At 42.6% G+C, this 21,149-nt stretch overlaps 1 protein-coding gene across 9 annotated transcripts in view; it reads right to left on the bottom strand.

Annotated features, from left to right (window-relative positions):
• The window catches only part of LOC131755055 (protocadherin alpha-C2), a 161,345-nt gene that overhangs the window by 108,674 nt on the left and 31,522 nt on the right, over positions 1 to 21,149 (bottom strand). Inside the window, exons 1-2 of one of the 9 annotated variants that reach the window (XM_059061269.2) lie at positions 16,779 to 19,292; positions 12,727 to 12,899 (exon numbers count right to left, since the gene is read on the bottom strand). The exons of 5 other annotated variants lie outside the window; for them this stretch is intronic. In XM_059061269.2, the coding sequence (XP_058917252.2) occupies positions 12,798 to 12,899; positions 16,779 to 19,172 (2,496 nt within the window). In that variant the 5' untranslated portion in view covers positions 19,173 to 19,292 and the 3' untranslated portion in view covers positions 12,727 to 12,797. Of the gene's footprint in view, positions 1 to 4,973; positions 7,505 to 10,569; positions 13,134 to 16,778; positions 19,293 to 21,149 lie in introns of those variants that run through there. 3 more of the 9 variants (XM_067031789.1, XM_067031788.1, XM_067031784.1) reach the window with 3 other exon arrangements.

Genomic DNA, 21,149 nt, shown 5'->3' with positions numbered 1-21,149 from the left:
TTTCATCATATAAAAATATCAAATTTGAATGGTTTTACTTCTAGTCTCCCTTGTTACTTTGGCTGCTAGGAAACTCAAAGACAAATTTGAAGTTTTAATAACACTTCTTTAGTCTTTAAGTCTGCATATTGTGTTTTTATCTACTTGCTACTATCTACTTGCTTTCTACTTATATTTTTATTTTTTAGTTCTGATTCTTTATCATTATTTATATTTAATTGTGTTCCTGTTACAAACAACTTTATATGCATTGAAGAACAACAAGAAAAACAAAAATATATTTCAAATTTGGTAGTTTAAAACATAGAATTCATAAGAGAAAAGTCTATTGATGTAGATGAAACATTTGGCATATATGCTTTCTCATGTAAGTTGCATTGCTAACAGTATAATAAGAGGTATCAAAATGACACTTTATGTAAAAGTGTCAATATATGAAAGTAGTCTTTTAACTATAGAATGAACTTTTTACCATTCAATGAAATAAAAATCACCATGAAAATTTCTGTGCCATATTGGTATTTCCACTCACCAACATTGGTTTTTGTATATCTATCAAGTCATATTCATGAAAATAGCTGACCTATTTCTTCTTTAAAGGATTTTAGGTTTGAGATTGTAAGTTCATCCAAAACAAGGGAAATGACTTCTAATCACATTGCCTCTATGTGCCTAACATTGTGCTAAAAAAAAACAGAAAATAATCAAACAATTCAACCAGATGCTAAATGACCTTAGTGTTAATGGAAATTCAATTTCATAAAATACCAACTAGAAAATCAGAATTTGTTGATGTGAGTTTTCATTGCCTGAAGTTGTAATTTAGTTACATGTCCTTTGTCTTTTCATATTACCTTGGGATTTAAGGAGGAAAAAGGAGAGTACATTGGAGGTTTAGAGTAGAAAGTGGTTCAGAATTAGTATCACTCTAGCTTGAGTATTTTGTTGTATGGTTTTAATGGTTCATGTTGAATCTAAAAATATTACAATGAAAAAATTACTAGTATATTTATTTGTATTTTAATATTTTCCTTTAACTTGAAAACACACATATATTCTATTGCTAATTTCAAACCTTGTTTCATTTTTTTCAAATTTACTCTTTTCCCAATATTATTATTCTGCTAGAATTCTTTTTAAAGACAATTTAAAATTATTTCTTAAAAAACAAAGCAGGCTCATCACCTTTCATGACACTGAATTCTGTTATGCATCTATAAAACAACCAGTCATATGAGCTTCTTTTCAAAATATAGCATTAGGCTAGATAAAAGTAGGTTTAACATGATGTTCAAAGCCTGTCAGATTTATTTTGTAGAAGAAAGAAGCAACAGACCTCCAACCACTTCATTATGGAAACTGCGAAGTGAGATGTTACATGCAATGTGGAGTCTTTAAAGGCAGAGAAATAAACATGAGAGAATTAAAACCAGTTGTTAATTTAGGAATTATTTTCCAGCAATGTGGTATTTTGCAGTATATAAAGTGACATTGGATGAACACCAATTCATAAAAGAGTTTGATATATTGTATGAACCAATGACACATCTTTTGCACTTTGGCTGTGCTATTTCAGATATCACTATCTCAACTAACTCCTATGGAATAGATTATGATACCTTTGAACTCATTTGGGGGGATGGGCCTGAGATCTGGCAATAGGCTAATGCCAAGAAGTCACATCGATATAGTTGTTAACATTGATTTTGTAAGATTGATTGAAAAGGCTAAGGAACTTCGTGCCTGACCTTTTCTAAATCAATCTGGTTAGTCTTAAATTCCAGCTGTATGTCTTGATAGTCAAGTATTGGAGTGCATGGTTTAATGTTCTACCAGTCCTCATCATCCACTATTATTTCATAATAGGTCTAGTACTACTATTTATTGAAAACATTAAACAGAGAAATAGATCTTGAAGCCATACTTGGAAACCCAGTAGGTTCTTCAAAATTAACAGATTAGAAGTACTGTCTACAAAACTGTAGAATATACGCAGTGATGTTCACTCTGTGCTATCATGGTTTATTCAAGTATACACAGTTATTTGATCACAGATCATTTGTTCAACTGGCACAAATCTCTCAGACAACAAGACTGAAGAAGTCTGAATCCTGAAAGACCCACACACTTTCAAAGATTTTCATGAGAAATATATACCTTTAAAGCTGTTATTGAAGTATACAATTTTGGAAACAATTATTGATCCTTCACTGATGTTCAGGATCCAAGAAATAATCATATTACTGCTTATATTTGTCAAAACATTATTCTTATTCACAGTGTAAAAAGAACAAGGTCATTTCCACATGTATTATTTGGCTTTGGTGTTCTGCAAGAACTTTGCAGACCTCAGTCTTCTGATTTTCCTCATATATTAAATGATTCTGTTTATTTATATCACTTCCAAACAACTGATCAATAGTCCTTATCAGACAACTCTTAATTATTTACCGATCAAATAATGTAAAAACCTATCTCAATGTGGCACTAAGACAAATGATAATGATGTCCATGAACCTTCTGAGAAAAAAAAATCACTTAGCAACATATAAAAATCTTAATTCCTATCTCAGTTATGATATTGTACAAAGTTAACCATGAAGATAATCATGAAGGGTTTTTCTAAGCAAAACAAAAAGGAGGATTAATCTGTATACAGCTTGTGCTTCATTCTCCTAGCCAGAACTATGCCTCATCAGATAAAAGATTTACTCTAGAAAGTTCTACAATGAATAAAAGAATGGCTCTCAAATCTAAGAGATATGCATTTGAATATCATCTCCATCATGTACTAGCTGGATGGCAGTGGACAAGATAGATAAACATCTCAACATCTCTTTTCTAATCCTTAGAACTTGGATAGTCAAAGGTACTTTACAAGTTGTTATAAGAATTAAATGAAATTATGTATTTTAAGCCCTTCACGCCATATCTAACAAATACAAATATCTCAAATAGTGGTGGTTGATTATAATTAGTGGCCAATGTTCACTCTTGTTCTATTCTGTAGCTATCGATGAGGAAAATTCCAGTACCATAAACTAGGATATGGCTTTTCCTTTTCTGAAGATTTCCTAATGTTCATCTTCAGGGAAATCATCCCACATTCTAGGTAGAAAATAGCCTTCTCAGAATTTCTATTAACTTTACCCTATCTATAACGTGGTTCTCCTCCCATATATAAATATATCATATATAATTTATTTCTCATTTCAGTACAATTAAAGAATCTCTAATTTGTACATTTGAGCCAAAAAGAACAAAATAAACTTCCACATTATTTGATTCACACCCTTACAGCTCTAATTTCAAGTTCTCTATGATATCTTTTTTTTTTTTTTTGCAGTATGCGGGCCTCTCACTGTTGTGGCCTCTCCCGTTGCGGAGCACAGGCTCCGGACACGCAGGCTCAGCAGCCATGGCTCACGGGCCCAGCCACTCCGTGGCATGTGGGATCTTCCCGGACCGGGGCACGAACCCGTGTCCCCTGCATCAGCAGGCAGACTCCCAACCACTGTGCCACCAGGGAAGCCCTCTGTGATATCTTCAAAGAAAACAATTCACATGAACATAGCATTGAGATTTAAAAAAAGTTTGTATCAACATATAAAAAGTGATCAATGTTTAAAACATTTTAAGTACAAAATGATAAATACTGAAATGTGATCAACAGCACCATTGTCAAATGGAAGTGCCTTTATATATATTCCATGATTGCTATGCTTAAATTATTTAGAGCAATGTTATTATGAAGACCAAGCATCCTGGTGAATACAGGCAGAAGCATCACAATTCCCCATATATGGGAAGACGCTTTTGAAACTCAAAGCACAAAGAAGTGTGAATTTTCCCACTCTAAAATATTTTCATACAGCCTCATTACAGGTACCATGAATGGAAGTAATATAAGTATGATCAATGCTCAAATAAATTTTCCAAATAAAATAGAAGATGGCGGCAAATTAATGTGGAGGAGAGCAGCAATGCATTCAACAGGCAACTAGCAAAATCGTCATTACATTAGAAAAAATTTTAATTTGTCTATCTGAAGTAGCTGAAGACTATGAAGAAAATAAGTTTAAATTATGAGGGGATTAAAGACAAAAAGAGTAAAATCATCCCCAAAAGAAAGGCTAAAATTCTACCTACTTTCTCAAAGAAGCATGTCATTGATTATAGAGAAATAAATCATTTATAAAATGAGGCCACCTTAACAGCCCATGCCCGTCAGTAATACACAAATGTATAGATTATAGGAAGGTAAGAATGTAAACATGTTTAAACTCAAAATAACCAAATTATGAAATTATGCATTGTTAGGGTAATTTTGAATGCATAAACATAATGTGTGGAGGACACCAAATAGAATAAGAAAATGAATAGGAAGAATGAACTTGCTGCAAAATTGAGAAGTAGAAGATTTGACCCCCACTCACATCCTCCATTTCCCATCAGTGATCCTTGTCTCCTTCCTGGCTGACTTAGCCTTGCTCATTTACAGGAAGCTTTAGCAGTCTATTTCATTTTTACTATTATTATTATTTCTCCATCTAAATAATATTCCCCGTATGTTCCAGAAGACTGTAGTGGAAAGTAATAAAAATGGCTGTACTTCCATTGTGCTTTAGAAAAAACCGTCGTGGGCTTCCCTGGTGGCGCAGTGGTTGAGAATCCGCCTGCTGATGCAGGAGACACAGGTTCGTGCCCCGGTCCGGGAAGATCCCACATGCCGCGGAGCAACTAAGCCCGTGAGCCATGGCCGCTAGGCCTGCGCGTCCGGAGCCTGTGCTCCGCAACGGGAGAGACCACAACAGTGAGAGGCCCGCAAACCGAAAAAAAAAAACAAAACAAAAAACCGTCGTGAGAAAAAGACAACAAATAATTGAAGCAATGGACTTAACAGTAATTTGTTGGTGAACTACTATGTGATTGACATTAATAGGCATGATAGATCTCAGAATTACTGTACTTACATTCTCGCAAAACTCCCGTTGGTCTCCAGTATCTCCAGAACTTGAACCTGGAGGGACACTAGGGCTGAAGGCCATGAGGTCTGTCTTGGGCGGCCCCTCCCCAGAGCACACCCTCTGCCGCCTCTGCTGCGAGTAAGACCAGCTCCCCACCGCGCTGGAGCACACCAGCGTGGGCTTCCCGGGCCCGCACGCGCCCTCGCTGGGCGGCGCCGAGCACCGCAGCGCCGTGTACAGCAGCAGCGTGAGCACCAACAGGCTGGACACCGCGCAGATGGCGATGATCAGGTACACGTTCACATCCACCAGAGCGGCCTCCGCGCCAGCGGCGCCCGTCGACGCCCGCGAAGAGGCCTTGGGCGCCTGGCCGCTGTCCTCCAGAGACAGCAGCACGGTGGCCGTGGCCGTCAGAGCCGGCTCGCCGTGGTCCTTCACTAGCACCAGCAGGCGCTGGCGCGGCGCGTCCGCCTCGTCCAGGGCGCGCGTCGTGCTGATCTCGCCCGTGTACAGCCCCACGCGGAACGGGCTGCGCGCGCCACCCGCCGCCGGCTGCAGCTCGTACGACAGCCACGCGTTGTAGCCCGAGTCCGCATCCACCGCGCGCACCTTCGCCACCACGTGGCCCGCGCCCACCGACCGCGCCACCAGCTGGCTCAGCGCGCCCGCCCCGCTGCCACCCGGCCCGGGCAGCAGCAGCGCGGGCGCGTTGTCGTTCTCATCCAGCACGAACACCTGCAGCGTCACGTTGCTGCCCAGAGGCGGCACGCCCGCGTCGCGCGCGCTCACCTGGAACTGCAGCAGCTCCAGCTCCTCGTGGTCCAGCGGCTGCAGCGCGTACACCTTGCCGCTCTCCGCGTGCACCGACACGTAGCTCGACAGCGCTCGCTCGCCCACCCGCCGCTCCACCAGCGAGTAGGACACCAGCGCGTTCTCCTGAGCATCCGCGTCCCGCGCCGACACCGTGAAGATGTGGCAGCCGGGCTGGTTGTTCTCCTTCACCAACACCGTGTACTCGGGCTGTGCGAACGCGGGCGCGTTGTCATTCACATCAGCCACGTCCACGGACACGCTGGCCATGGTCGACAGAGAAGGCGAGCCCCCGTCCCTCGCGATCAGTACTAGAGCATATTCCGACACTTTCTCTCGGTCCAGGGCACTGTCCAGCACCAGCGAATAGTAATTCTTGAAGGTGGACACCAGTTTGAAGGGGACTTGGGGTGTTAGTGAGCAGGTCACCTGCGCATTGCCACCGGCGTCATGGTCTGTTACACTGATTAGAGCGATGACAGTCCCCAGTGGAGCATCCTCTGGAATAGAAAGCAACAGTGACGTCACTAGCAACTCTGGGGCATTATCGTTGATGTCCAAGACTTCTATCAAGATTGTGCAGTGACCAAACATTGGGGGGTTTCCTTTGTCAACTGCTTCTATTTGAAGTTTCCATAATTTAATTTCTTCAAAATCTATTTTTCCATTCACGTTTATTTCTCCACTGTTTGAATCTATGCGAAAAGAGGCTTCTGTATTAGAGGAGACATCAGTTGCAAAGGAATAAACAATGTGGCCGTTTGAACCCTCGTCCAAATCCGAGGCGTTAAGTCTAATAACCAGTGTACCGTTTCTTGCATTTTCCAGTAATTTTATACGATAAACTGCTTTGTCAAACACCGGGGCGTTGTCATTTACATCCAGCACTGTGATGTTTAACTCTACAGTGCCTGTCAGCTCAGGTTTGCCCCCATCCGTTGCTTTGAGCACCAAGAGAAGCTCTGAAGCGACTTCCCTGTCTAAAGGTTTTTTTAGTACTAGTTGGAGCGGTGTTACCTGCTCGTCGTTGGTTCTTACGTCCAGAGAGAAATACTCATTGGGGCTCAGTCTGTAGGTCAGCAGAGCGTTGGCCCCGATATCTGCATCGGAGGCGCCCTCTAGTGAAAAATGAGAGTCAAGAGGCCTAGTTTCGGAAATAAAGAGATTTTTGTGTGTCACTGGGAACACAGGCGGGTTGTCGTTAATGTCCTTCACCTCCACCTCCACATGGAACACCTGCAGCGGCCGGTCCACGATCACCTCCAGGTGGATGCTGCACTCGGCGCTCCGCCCGCACAGCTCCTCCCGGTCGATCCGCGAATTCACAAACAAAATGCCATTCTGCAGATTTACCTCCAGAAGGTCCCCGCGGCCTTTGGACGCCACCCGGAACAGGCGCGGCACCAGCTCCGCCAGCTCCAGCCCCAGGTCCTGGGCGATGCGGCCCACGATGGTGCCGTGTTTGGCCTCCTCCGGGACCGAATAATGGACCTGGCCGCTCCCGGCATCCCAGGCTGCGAGGAGCAGAAGCGAGAGCAGCAGACGCCGGGATCCCTGCCTCCCTGGTCCTGAAGTTAACATGGTGACTCGCTTCTGGTTAGTAAATAAACATTTCATGAGTAGAAATATGTAGTCCTTTTGAGACCTTCCTTCTGAGTCTTTGTTCCTGATATCCCAGCTGATCTTAACAATATGGGTGTGTTTATAGTCTATAAAGCACCGGAACAGCGGCGAGCCTTTCTGGTGCGAGAATAATCGTTATTTTTTTCCCGGTTAAAACAATCCTCTCCTTGGAGAACAACGACATCCTGTGGCTCAAAGTGGAAGTGTGTTTATCGTTTGTACTTTCTTTCACTTATATTGCTTCTTTCGTGATTCCTTCATATTGGTCCATTGTGTGTGTGTGTGTGTGTGTGTGTGTGTGTGTGTGTGTAATTTTAATTATTTCATTATATATTCTTTGTGTGTGACCATTAGCTCTTTAAAGATGGTTTGGTTTTACAAATTAGAATTCCAAGAAGAGTTTTATCTTGGATATAGATATCTAAGAGAATGTATTAGAGCGCTGTGTTATGTATATGAACATGAAAAAAATCCATATATGTAGGTTATTAGAAATACAGTTTTTTAGACTTTTAGAAATAGATCATTTTTGAATGGCTCCTTATCAAGTTTACCCCATTGCTAACACTCTATAATGTTCTATTGCTTAATATTTATACTATGTTAAATTATTCTAAACATTTAGTCCAGTTGTGTAGAGGATAACTCAAAATGCCAGTTCTCTATGTTACCATCTCAACTTGAGGGTGTTTCAAACCCATGCTCATATGCAAGCTACTTATCAGTTTGTCCAAAAAACATATTTGCTTCGATGTTAATGAATTTACCAAGTACTGACTCCTGGAAATACAAAACATATTTACCTTTGTCTCATTTAAAAGTTTTTTTTTCAATTACTGTATGTGCTCAGGGTGAATGCTGTAGTTTCCATCCTGAAGGACAATGTAAATTTGCATTATATTCATTGCTATTTGTAAAAGTAATCTCTTTCTACTCCCCCCACAAAAAACCCCCACTGATGAGGAATTCAAGTTATATTTGTCACTTTGTTTATACCCATTTTATTCCAGAATGGGTTTAAGGAGATTAGGGTATCAAGAGTATTCTAAATCTCATTTAATCACTCAATTGTATTTTCCTGTTTTACCTCAAATTTTTAAAAATACTGAAATTTGCATAATTATTGATTGAAATAAAGTTGATCAGTGTTGTCTTAGAAAAATATTTTAATCCTAAATTTCCCTACTAAAAAAATTATAAATGGTTACCCAAGGAAATCTTAGATTTTATGTAATAGCTACAGTCTTTATTTTAAACACATTTTAAAATGGTGATTCAATAATTGAATCTATGCCAAAGATTTACAGTTCTAACTACAGCTAATTCTTTTTTTTTTTTTTTTTTTTTTTTCGGTATGCGGGCCTCTCACTGTTGTGGCCTCTCCCGTTGCGGAGCACAGGCTCCAGACACGCAGGCCTAGCGGCCATGGCTCACGGGCTTAGTTGCTCCGCGGCATGTGGGATCTTCCCGGACCAGGGCACGAACCCGTGTCTCCTGCATCGGCAGGCGGATTCTCAACCACTGCGCCACCAGGGAAGCCCCAGCTAATTCTTTTATTAATTGTGGAAGCCATAAGTTCAAGACCAAAATATTTACCTAAAGAAGAGAAGGAAAAATTTTAGCACATGGGGGTGGCTAAATTTCAGAAAAAGACATGACTAGGGAATAAACCTCCTCATGTTTGCTGATTGAAATACTTCATTCCCTTTAGGAATGACTCCATGCTGTAGGTCCATTCTATTTTTGCTTTAAAGAATTGCTCCACTAATTAAGTACATATGAGAGATAGTTTTTAAAGCTCCTACGTTCCAAGGCTATCATATAGCTAATTACTACAGTATACCAATAAACCTATGGGTTCATTACTCTTTTTTTTTTTTTGCCCCACCACGCAGCATGTGGGATCTTAGTTCCCCAATCTGGGATCAAACTCCTCACCCCCTACAGTGGAAGCGCAGAATTTTAACCACTGGACCACTAGGGAAGTCCCTCTCACCTTGAAACAAGGTATCACAAATACTATGCTGCCAAGAGCAAAGGAATATTCATGATTAGTCTCATTTTAATGCCATCTAATAAAGAGCGTGTTAAATATGTTTATAAAAATAAGAAGTTTTAAAAGAAATGGGCTAACTCCTTTTTTTGTCAAGAATGTTAAAAGCAATCCTTGATTTGGGAAAATTTATGGTTTCATCCTAAAATTTCAGTCATTCCGAATTGAATGAAACTGTCTACAAAGGTTTTTAAAAATATTTATCTTAATAACAGAGCCAGTGGCAGACATTATCGGACTAAAATCAGTAAACAAAAAAAGTAAAAAACTGAAATAAAAAATAAAGAAACATTTAAAATTAAAAACATTTAATTCCGTAGGTTAGGACTTTTTAAAATAGTAATCTTCCAGTCTACATAATCTACTATTAAGAATAAAGTGTAGGGCTTCCCTAGTGGCGCAGTGCTTGAGGGTCTGCCTGCCGATGCAGGGGACACAGGTTCGTGCCCCGGTCCGGGAGGATCCCACATGCCGCAGAGTGGCTGGGCCCGTGAGCCATGGTCACTGAGCCTGTGCTCCACAACGGGAGAGGCCACAACAGTGAGAGGCCCGCGTACCGCAAAAAATAAATAAATAAATAAATAAAGTGTAAACACTGAAGTTCTAGTATGCATTATGTTATGTTGCACTACACATTCTGTACTTAGGGAGCAAAAACCACATTTTCATGATGAAGGGAATTGATCGTAGCAGTTTTTTGTTACTGTAACAGGGTTATTTCAAATTTCAGATTTAAAAATTAAATAAAATTATAAAGTACTAATCTGACAAATATTTGTAAAACAAAAAATAGTAGTTTATGAAAAAAATCAAAACCTTCAACCGACATCAAATATTTATATCGGAAAATATAAATGAATTGAGAAAAATGGCATATATTAAAAATTGAAGTATTCAGCAAAAGTTGATGCACAAGGTACTGTAAATAGAATATAAAGTGAACTTTTAGAATAAACTATATTACAAATGGCATTACTAAGTAATATTTGAGGAATTATAGAAATACATGATATTTAGACAAAGAATGAAGGTATTCCAAGATACATATTAGAGGGGAAAGTGGTGAAATAAAATATTCACGACGCAAAATATGAAAATTGAAAAGCAATAACCCACCTTGCTAAGGTGGCTGCCTCCAGTAGACTGTTCTTCCACTTCCACGTCTGGTAGTGGACACGGCGTAAGACTGGGGCTGAAGGCCATGAGGTCTGTCTTGGGCGGCCCCTCCCCAGAGCACACCCTCTGCCGCCTCTGCTGCGAGTAAGACCAGCTCCCCACCGCGCTGGAGCACACCAGCGTGGGCTTCCCGGGCCCGCACGCGCCCTCGCTGGGCGGCGCCGAGCACCGCAGCGCCGTGTACAGCAGCAGCGTGAGCACCAACAGGCTGGACACCGCGCAGATGGCGATGATCAGGTACACGTTCACATCCACCAGAGCGGCCTCCGCGCCAGCGGCGCCCGTCGACGCCCGCGAAGAGGCCTTGGGCGCCTGGCCGCTGTCCTCCAGCGACAGCAGCACGGTGGCCGTGGCCGTCAGCGCCGGCTCGCCGTGGTCCTTCACCAGCACCAGTAGGCGCTGGCGCGGCGCGTCCGCCTCGTCCAGGGCGCGCGTCGTGCTGATCTCGCCCGTGTACAGCCCCACGCGGAACGGGCTGCGCGCGCCACCCGCCGCCGGCTGCAGCTCGTACGACAGCCACGCGTTGTAGCCCGAGTCCGCGTCCACCGCGCGCACCTTCGCCACCACGTGGCCCGCGCCCACCGACCGCGCCACCAGCTGGCTCAGCGCGCCCGCCCCGCTGCCACCCGGCCCGGGCGGCAGCAGCGCGGGCGCGTTGTCGTTCTCGTCCTGCACGAACACCTGCAGCGTCACGTTGCTGCCCAGAGGCGGCACGCCCGCGTCGCGCGCGCTCACCTGGAACTGCAGCAGCTCCAGCTCCTCGTGGTCCAGCGGCTGCAGCGCGTACACCTTGCCGCTCTCCGCGTGCACCGACACGTAGCTCGACAGCGCTCGCTCGCCCACCCGCCGCTCCACCAGCGAGTAGGACACCAGCGCGTTCTCCTGCGCGTCCGCGTCCCGCGCCGACACCGTGAAGATGTGGCAGCCGGGCGGGTTGTTCTCCTTCACCAACACCGTGTACTCGGGCTGCGCGAACGCGGGCGCGTTGTCGTTCACGTCGGCCACCTCCACGGACACGCTGGCTGTGGCCGACAGCGAAGGCGAGCCCGCGTCCCGCGCTGTCACCACCACCTCATAGTTCGACACCTTCTCTCGGTCCAGGACGCTGTCCAGCACCAGCGAATAGTAATTCTTGAAGGTGGACACCAGCTTGAAGGGGCTGTGGGGCATCAGGGAGCAGGTCACCTGCCCGTTGGCGCCGGAGTCACGGTCGGACACGCTGATCAAGGCGATGACAGTGCCCACCTGAGCGTCCTCTCGTACCGGAAGAGCCAAAGAAGTGACAACCACCTCAGGTGAATTATCGTTTTCATCCAGGATCTCCACTAGGACAGTGCAGTGACCAACCATAGGTGGGTTTCCTTTATCTGTAACATCTACATGAATTTCGTAAGAATTACTATCCTCAAAGTCAATAGCATCGTTTATTCTTATTTCTCCTGTGCTTTCATTCATTAGAAATTTCCTTCTTGTGCTGGGTGGGACCAAAGAGCTAAATGAATATATTATTTCCTTATTTATTCCTTCATCCACATCAGAAGCATTTAGCCATATGACTAATGTTTGGTTCGCTGAATTTTCATACATCTTAACTTCATAAACGGATCGGTCAAATAGAGGTGCATTATCATTGGCGTCCAACACCAGGATCAGCAGAGTTACAAATCCCATCAGTTCGGGTTTGCCTCCATCAGTTGCCGTTAACAACAACTGAAGCTGAGGATTTTCTTCACGATCCAGCAGTTTTCGTAGAACAAGCACTGGAAATTTGCCTTTGTCCTTTTTGTTTATAATATCAAGAGTGAAAAAGTCATTTGGACTGAGTCTGTAAGTAAGCATTGCGTTCTCTCCAATATCCGCATCAGATGCGCCTTCTAGAGGAAATCGAGTGTCAAGCGGTCGAGATTCGTAAATTGAGAGCTTTTGTTCTGAGACAGAGAAGACCGGCGGGTTGTCGTTAATGTCCTTCACCTCCACCTCCACGTGGAACACCTGCAGCGGCCGGTCCACGATCACCTCCAGGTGGATGCTGCACTCGGCGCTCCGCCCGCACAGCTCCTCCCGGTCGATCCGCGAATTCACAAACAAAATGCCATTCTGCAGATTTACCTCCAGAAGGTCCCCGCGGCCTTTGGACGCCACCCGGAACAGGCGCGGCACCAGCTCCGTCAGCTCCAGCCCCAGGTCCTGGGCGATGCGGCCCACGAAGGTGCCGTGTTTGGCTTCCTCCGGGAGAGAGTAATGGACCTGGCTGCTCCCTGTCTCCCAGGCTGCAATGAGCAGAAACGAGAGAAGCAGGCGCTGGGTTCTCTGCCTGATAGGTCTGTAGACCAACATCATAACTTTCTCCTGTTTTACAAATCAGTGACTCGGCGTCCAGAACACACCCACGGCTCCGAATTTTTCTATTCGATTTCTTGCATCCAATTTTATTGAAATGGCTGAGATCTCCGAATGTAGCTCTTTCCTAGTCCTTGAGAAACAGGATCATGCCTTTGTTCTGAAAAGCCATTTTGTGGAAGACAGCGACATCCGGTGGCTTAATGTGTAAGTACAATTCCATGAGTTTAACAACTCTTGTTCCTATCTTTTCATTCTATTTTCACATATTTGGGTCTCTATAGACTTTCAAAGACTCACATTACGTTTCTTTTGTATATAATAATAATCATTGTCGTTACGTAGTGCAGCATTTTTCTTGAGTGGAAAATCACAGAGAAGTAATTCCCTCCCTAACCATGATTGTCTTTAGCTGAATTTGGAAACACCCTTAATATTTGTATAATACTGAGTGTACTAGCATTTTGTTGGATAACAAATTTTAGTCTCTTCAACTTCTAAATCTTAATTCACTTCTCCTTGTCATTATTTTGATATTAAATAGACCTTATTTAGACACTAATCTCAAGCATCAGTTCTCTGTGAGGTATTTGCAACTTCTAAATGCCAATCATCACTAGAATGTAGAGAGATCACTGGCTTCAACATCAGAAATTCCTCTCTTCTGATTCCTAGTCTCCAACTTACTAGTTGTGTGACTTGGGGGAAATAATTTAACCTCTCTTCGTCTCAGTTTTCACTTTCATAACATTCATAACATATTAATAATAATATGGTGGTTGCATGAATTATGATATATTAAGTGCCTATTATAATACCTCAAGGAGAGTGAGTGCTTCATAAATGGCAGTTATTCTCAGGGCTCACTTTAGCCACATTAGTTTCATAATGCTCAAGGCCAAAATTGGCTCTTTGGATAAAATGATTACCTATAGAATGGTGTCACCCTATAAAGCCTTTACATATTGCTGCTGCACAGGTTGAGTGGTGTTCCTGTCTTTAAGAAGACAGAAAAGTGCTTTTATTGAGAAATAGTTATACAGGGGAAGTTTCACTTTTTTATACACATCTTACATGGGCAAAAAGAATCTTAATTGTGATTCAAAATAAAATAATTAAAAATTTATGATTTCCACTTTCAGAGACAACTAATTTCATCTTTGTTATACTTATGTTTTTCAAATACCCCAAATATACAGTTTGGGCATTATCTAATAATTTTATAAGTGTCAATAAAGTTTTTCATCACCTGCAGTAAAAATATTTTCTCTCTCTCAAAATTCTCAGAATCAAATATTCAGTAACTGAAATTCTCCATTAATATATCTATGCTGGACTTCCTGGGTGGTCCAGTGGTTAAGACTCCACGCTTACAGTGAAGGGGGCGCGGGTTCAATCCCTGGTCAGGGAACTAAGGTCCTGTATGCCTCGCGGTACAGGCAATATACTATATGCTACTGATAAAAGTTGAAGTTTCTCTTTTTCCAAAAAAAGGAAAACTTACTGATGGGAGGTTTTGTCTTATCCAAAGGTTAATTTCTTACTTTAATGATTTTTTAAAAGAAATCAATAATTTTGAACTCTGAAAAATAGAACATTTATAGAATAAATAAGAAAATTTACAGGAATGAGGGTCACTTGATTCATCGATGTATGTGTGCTTCTAACTTCTGTTTTTATACTTCTCTACTCCTTTAGAATGATTCTAGGGTCAAAGTCTATTTATATTATAATTTTAAGGGTTACTTTCTTATAAAGCATGAATTAAAATGTAATGAATTAATCTATTCACCCACAATAGCAATGTTCAGTGTAAGCTACTATCTGGAGTCTAAAAATAAGTTTATCATTGATTAATCATCTCAACACAAGGTAATGATATAAACTAAATTCCATTGCTGTTAATGAGCATTTTTAACCAGGTAATAACATAAATGTCCCAATACAAATCTCCAATAATGAATGAAAAGTAGTGTAGTTAAATTACATCCTGTCAAATAATAGGAACTTGCTTTGCCAAGCAACTCAATAGGGTTATAGCCTCTAAAATTTCAGTTGGATAAGAATCACCTGGAATGCTTGTTAAAATGCAAATTTGACAATACTACTTATTTCAGAAACTTGAGGTGGTGTCTGGGAAGCAGAATGTTCAATAAGGACTCCAGATATTGCTAAAGCAGTTAGCATTGTCAGGCCTGAGGATAGGCTGACCGTAAAAACCAGTTTGCCTGGAATATGCTCTATGTTTGTCTGTGGTCTTGTATACATTTGTATAGTGCCCCTTTCACTCTCAAAAGTGTCTGAGATAGAAGTACAAGTGGCATATGGAACCTGAAAAAGTACAAGGACAGAGATATTTGAAGATATAAGTCTGGATTTAAGGTGAGTTGTGCCAACAGACATAGACAGGTTTTATGACAAGAATTCAGAGAATATTCAGGTTTTGCAAGAAATAAAATGGCAAAAAATAGATTGCTTTGTAGCATAAACCAAACATGTGTCCTTTGGAGAGAAACAAAGTACTGAAATATTTAAGTGATTTTTACTTGCATGTGCCTGGTTATATTGTGGCTCTATTCTGAAGTCTACTCTGATTTGCTCTGTTGAGTTTTCAATTAAGAAATGCCTTGTAAAATACCTGACATGATAAAAAATAAAATAAAACCCCTGAGTAGAAATATAAAACACATTACAAAAATGCAATGTAAGTATAAAGGAAGTTTTTAAGATATAAATTAGAAAACAAAACGAATGCTTGGACTAAAGATAGAGTGTGGAGAACCACCAATTTGAAACTTGCAAACCATAATCCAGAAAATGTAAGTTTAGCATGTAGTGACTTTAAAGGTGTACAATCTCATCTCCAGATTTCTGTCTTTTGGAATACTGAGAGAAAAAGTAAATCCTCATGTAAACTGATTAAGTTCCAGACAACAATTTCAAGAGAATTCAAAGTGTGGAATATGGGTATATCTTTAATGCCCCAGCATTATATTACTAACAGACAATTTCAATAAAAGGAGAAAGTCTTCTTCAGGAAAGAAAGTACCTTTCAGGAAGTATTTTCTTCAATATCAGATAAAACATGAATTTCAAAAAAATGTCTACATGTAGAAAAGATTCTCAATCAACATTTTCTTATGATCTGCACTGTCAGACAATGTATAGAAACATATTTTGAACAAGTGGGAATAAGAGTTATATTTGAAACAGTTATTATCAAAATTAAATTCATAAAGTAAAGTAACTGTTTTCTACGTATATTGGAAGTTACTTATTGAAGTTACAGACACTAACTAGTGCTGACCGCCATGTATCCAGAAAGGTAGGAAACTATAAGTTAACAAGGTAACAGTTACTGCATATATCTGCTATGGGGTTGCTTAAAAACAATATAATTAGACTAAACTACCACGCTTACTATAGAAATAAATTATCATTTGATAGAGTGGTGTTGCAGTTAACTTAATGTGTAATGACTAAATTTGTTTTCACCTAATAGTTTTCAGGTATGGTGGCAGCAATTAATCAGGAATTCAATATGACTCCCACAACAGGTTTTAAATAAAATGGATTCAGCCCTAATAAATGTCTGTTCAGTGTACAGTTTATAACGATTCTCAACTGGAAGTCGAAGCAAAAGTCCGTTACAAAGTTAAAGTTCACTTTCCGGAAATAAAATTAAACATACTGGCAGAACTAGAAAAAATGGATAAAAACTATTTTAAAGTATCTTATAGGATAATTAAAATATTTTTCAAGACTAAATGAATACATACATAAACAAATAAAATATTAGAGCAACCCACCTTCCCAGAGGAGTCCAAAGAAGCTTGTGGATCTCTGGTTGCATCTACAGATCCAGGACACGGAGGTAGGCTGGGGCTGAAGGCCATGAGGTCTGTCTTGGGCGGCCCCTCCCCAGAGCACACCCTCTGCCGCCTCTGCTGCGAGTAAGACCAGCTCCCCACCGCGCTGGAGCACACCAGCGTGGGCTTCCCGGGCCCGCACGCGCCCTCGCTGGGCGGCGCCGAGCACCGCAGCGCCGTGTACAGCAGCAGCGTGAGCACCAACAGGCTGGACACCGCGCAGATGGCGATGATCAAGTACACGTTCACATCCACCAGAGCGGCCTTCGCGCCAGCGGCGCCCGTCGACGCCCGCGAAGAGGCCTTGGGCGCCTGGCCGCTGTCCTCCAGCGACAGCAGCACGGTGGCCGTGGCCGTCAGCGCCGGCTCGCCATGGTCCTTCACCAGCACCAGCAGGCGCTGACGCGGCGCGTCCGCCTCGTCCAGGGCGCGCGTCGTGCTGATCTCGCCCGTGTACAGCCCCACGCGGAACGGGCTGCGCGCGCCACCCGCCGCCGGCTGCAGCTCGTACGACAGCCACGCGTTGTAGCCCGAGTCCGCGTCCACCGCGCGCACCTTCGCCACCACGTGGCCCGCGCCCACCGACCGCGCCACCAGCTGGCTCAGCGCGCCCGCCCCGCCGCCCGGCCCGGGCAGCAGCAGCGCGGGCGCGTTGTCGTTCTCGTCCAGCACGAACACCTGCAGCGTCACGTTGCTGCCCAGAGGCGGCACGCCCGCGTCGCGCGCGCTCACCTGGAACTGCAGCAGCTCCAGCTCCTCGTGGTCCAGCGGCTGCAGCGCGTACACCTTGCCGCTCTCCGCGTGCACCGACACGTAGCTCGACAGCGCTCGCTCGCCCACCCGCCGCTCCACCAGCGAGTAGGACACCAGCGCGTTCTCCTGCGCGTCCGCGTCCCGCGCCGACACCGTGAAGATGTGGCAGCCGGGCGGGTTGTTTTCCTTCACCAACACCGTGTACTCGGGCTGTGCGAACGCGGGCGCGTTGTCGTTCACGTCGGCCACCTCCACGGACACGCTGGCTGTGGCCGACAGGGAAGGTGAGCCCCCGTCCCTCGCGGTCACCACCACTTCATAGTTCGCCACCTTCTCTCGGTCCAGGACGCTGTCCAGCACCAGCGAATAGTAATTCTTGAAGGTGGACACCAGCTTGAAGGGGACATGAGGCGTCAAGGAACAGGTCACCTGTCCATTTGCACCTTCGTCTCGGTCAATAACGCTGATCAGGGCAATGATTGTCCCCAGCTGTGCGTCCTCTTTGACAGGGAGCCAGAGCGTTTTGATAATCAACTCTGGAGCAAAGTCATTAGTGTCCACAACTTCCACAAGAACTGTACAATGACCAGCCAGGGGTGGGAGGCCTTTATCGATAGCCTCTACTGGAATTTTGTAGGTTTTACGTTCTTCAAAATCTATATGTCCTATTGCTATAATCTTCCCACTTAGGGGGTCTATGTAGAACTTAAATTTTATATCTGGAGAAACGTCACTAGAAAATGAGTAAATAATATCCCCATTCAAGCCTTCGTCTAAATCTGAGGCATTGAGTTTAATTACGAACGTTGCATTGGGAACGTTTTCTGGTAATTTCACCACATAGAATGTCCTGTCAAAAGCCGGGGCGTTGTCATTGGCGTCCAGCACTTTGACGAGTAACTGAACTGTGCCAGTCAGCTCAGGTTTGCCTCTGTCAGTGGCCGTGAGCACTAAATGAAGTTCCGGAGATTCTTCCCTGTCTAAAGGTTTTCGTAATACAAGTCCCAGAGGCTTTACCTGTTGGTCGGTGGTTGGTACGTCCAGAGAGAAATACTCATTGGAGCTCAGCCTGTAAGTCAACAGAGCATTCTCCCCGATATCTGCATCGGAGGCGCCCTCTAGTGGAAACCGAGAGTCAAGCGGCCTGGATTCCGCGATAAACAGATTCCTTTGTGTTCCCGGGAACACAGGAGGATTGTCGTTAATGTCCTTCACCTCCACCTCCACGTGGAACACCTGCAGCGGCCGGTCCACGATCACCTCCAGGTGGATGCTGCACTCGGCGCTCCGCCCGCACAGCTCCTCCCGGTCGATCCGCGAATTCACAAACAAAATGCCATTCTGCAGATTTACCTCCAGAAGGTCTCCGCGGCCTTTGGAATCCAACTGGAACAAGCGGGGCACCAGCTCCGCCAGCTCCAGACTTAGGTCCTGCGCTATGTGGCCCACGAAAGTGCCATGTTTGGCCTCCTCCAGGACTGAGTAGTGGACCTGGCCGCTCCCGGTCTCCCAGGCTGTGAGAATGATAAACAGTAGCAGTAGATCCCGGTCCCCTTGGTCGCCTCGACTTGAGTACAACATTTCAAATACTCGAGCTTTTTTATAGTTAGCGAAAAAATTTTCAAAACTAGGGGAAATCTTCTGATTCCTTCAGTCCCATCCTGCTGTGTTCGTCACTGTTCTGCCCTAAGAGACTATAAAAGACCGGAGCGTCTTTCCAAAGCCTAAAAGATGGCTTTGAATCAGAGAATTTCTCAGCCGAGAGTGACATCACGTGGCCCCAAAAGTAAGTACAGATTCTATGAATAAACATTTCACCATTATCCTGCAAAGTTTTGTTTCATTCTCTGAATTTTTTCTTAATCGTTGATGAAATAGAGAACAACATTTCTCTTGTTGGAAGCATTCTAGTGAAATAAGTGCGGCTAAATGTTTAGTATAAACCAAAACTGTGGCTTTCTGTTACCTGAGGAAACTAAACTCTCCACACAATTTAAAAATAATCACAGAAATGAAGTGAGAATAAAAATGATCAGTTAAGCAACCAAGTATTTTAAATTGGAAAATTCTTTTGTTCTGTAATTCAGGATCTCCCACATACGTAGACTTAGGATTCTGCCTAGAAGAATTCGATGACTCACTGTTCCTAGGGTCTCTAGGAGACCAGAAATCTACTGATGAAAAAGAAACTTGCTCATGTCTGAAAAAAATAAATCTAGAAAACTGAGCAATAAATTGAGGTATTTTCTTAAGTAATTTTATGAATTGAATATATGTAAAATATTTTAATATAAGTAAGAATTTGCTTTAATATATTTTGTAGGGAGAAGCTAGTCTATATTTTTCTCATTAGAATTAATGTGATTTCTTTTCAGAAATGTGTTGCATTCCTATATCTATATAGTTGCATTTTTCCAAGCCTTAATACTTACGAATATCTTTTTATAATCCCCAATATAGTTTACATTATGTCTTTTCATAATACATACTACATACATTTTAATTTCATTATTGTTCATCCTTAGTACTTAGGACAATTTCTGTTTTTAAAGTTATGCTTGGGATTTTTCCTTCTTACTATCTATTTAACAAGGAAAGCTCATTTGTGAACTACTCTCATTCTAAACTGCAAGTAGATTAATTACATCTAGATTTTAGTGCTTTTCAAGAGTAAAGGCAAAATTATCAGTTTATGGTACCATTAATTCTCCTGTATATCTATCTTTTCTTTCATATTCTTACAGCTACCTGCCTAAGAAACATTTGTAACTAATTGCTGCTATCCTTAATTATTGCAGTAGCTTCCTAGATTGTCTTTCCATCCAATCTTCTGAAACACGGTGTTGACTTTTTTTGCTCAAGATCTTTTGATAGTTCCCAATTTACTTCTGTAGAATCCAAATTCTTTAATCTACTACTCAAAGTTACGTAGTCTAGTATTCAGAATCAAGAGATATTTTCATATTACTTTTTCTGACTTCATTCTATGTGAACCATATGTTTTAACCACAGTGGACTATTCTATGTTTCCAGTCATATAGAGGCTTTTGTGTGTCTTCAAGTTTGCTTAATTTTCTCCTTCACAGAAGTATTCATTATTCTCAATATTCTCTCAGGGTAATTTACCCTTTTAAAAACCATTGAAAACACCATGCCCCTTCAAGTGTTCCTTCACAAAGACAAATAAGGAGTGATTTTCCTTCAACCCCAGCTTTGCTTTTGGGCCTGTTATAATATCTTGTCTTTCATTGTATGACCCATATATTTATTTTATCTCAAACGTTTTGATGTCAGAGCCTGGGTTTTGATAATTCAGTGGTCCCTGGCATGCTAACAATGTCTTGGAATCCCCTAAGGGTCCTACTAATGATTAATGAAGACTGATGAGTATATTTTTAAAGTTATTCTATAACACTTTCTATATAAATGGTGTACTTCCATGGTTAATAGGCAGTAACTACTACTAACTTTTAAATCATCATCAAAACATACTGTGTACTTATTTTTGAGGAAGGGAAAACACCATTAATGGAAAAGAACAAAGATTTCAAACACCTA

The sequence above is a fragment of the Kogia breviceps genome, chromosome 4, assembly GCF_026419965.1.
Source record: "Kogia breviceps isolate mKogBre1 chromosome 4, mKogBre1 haplotype 1, whole genome shotgun sequence".
Taxonomy (NCBI): Eukaryota; Metazoa; Chordata; class Mammalia; order Artiodactyla; family Physeteridae; genus Kogia; species Kogia breviceps.
This window is presented reverse-complemented; position numbering and strand designations above follow the sequence as displayed.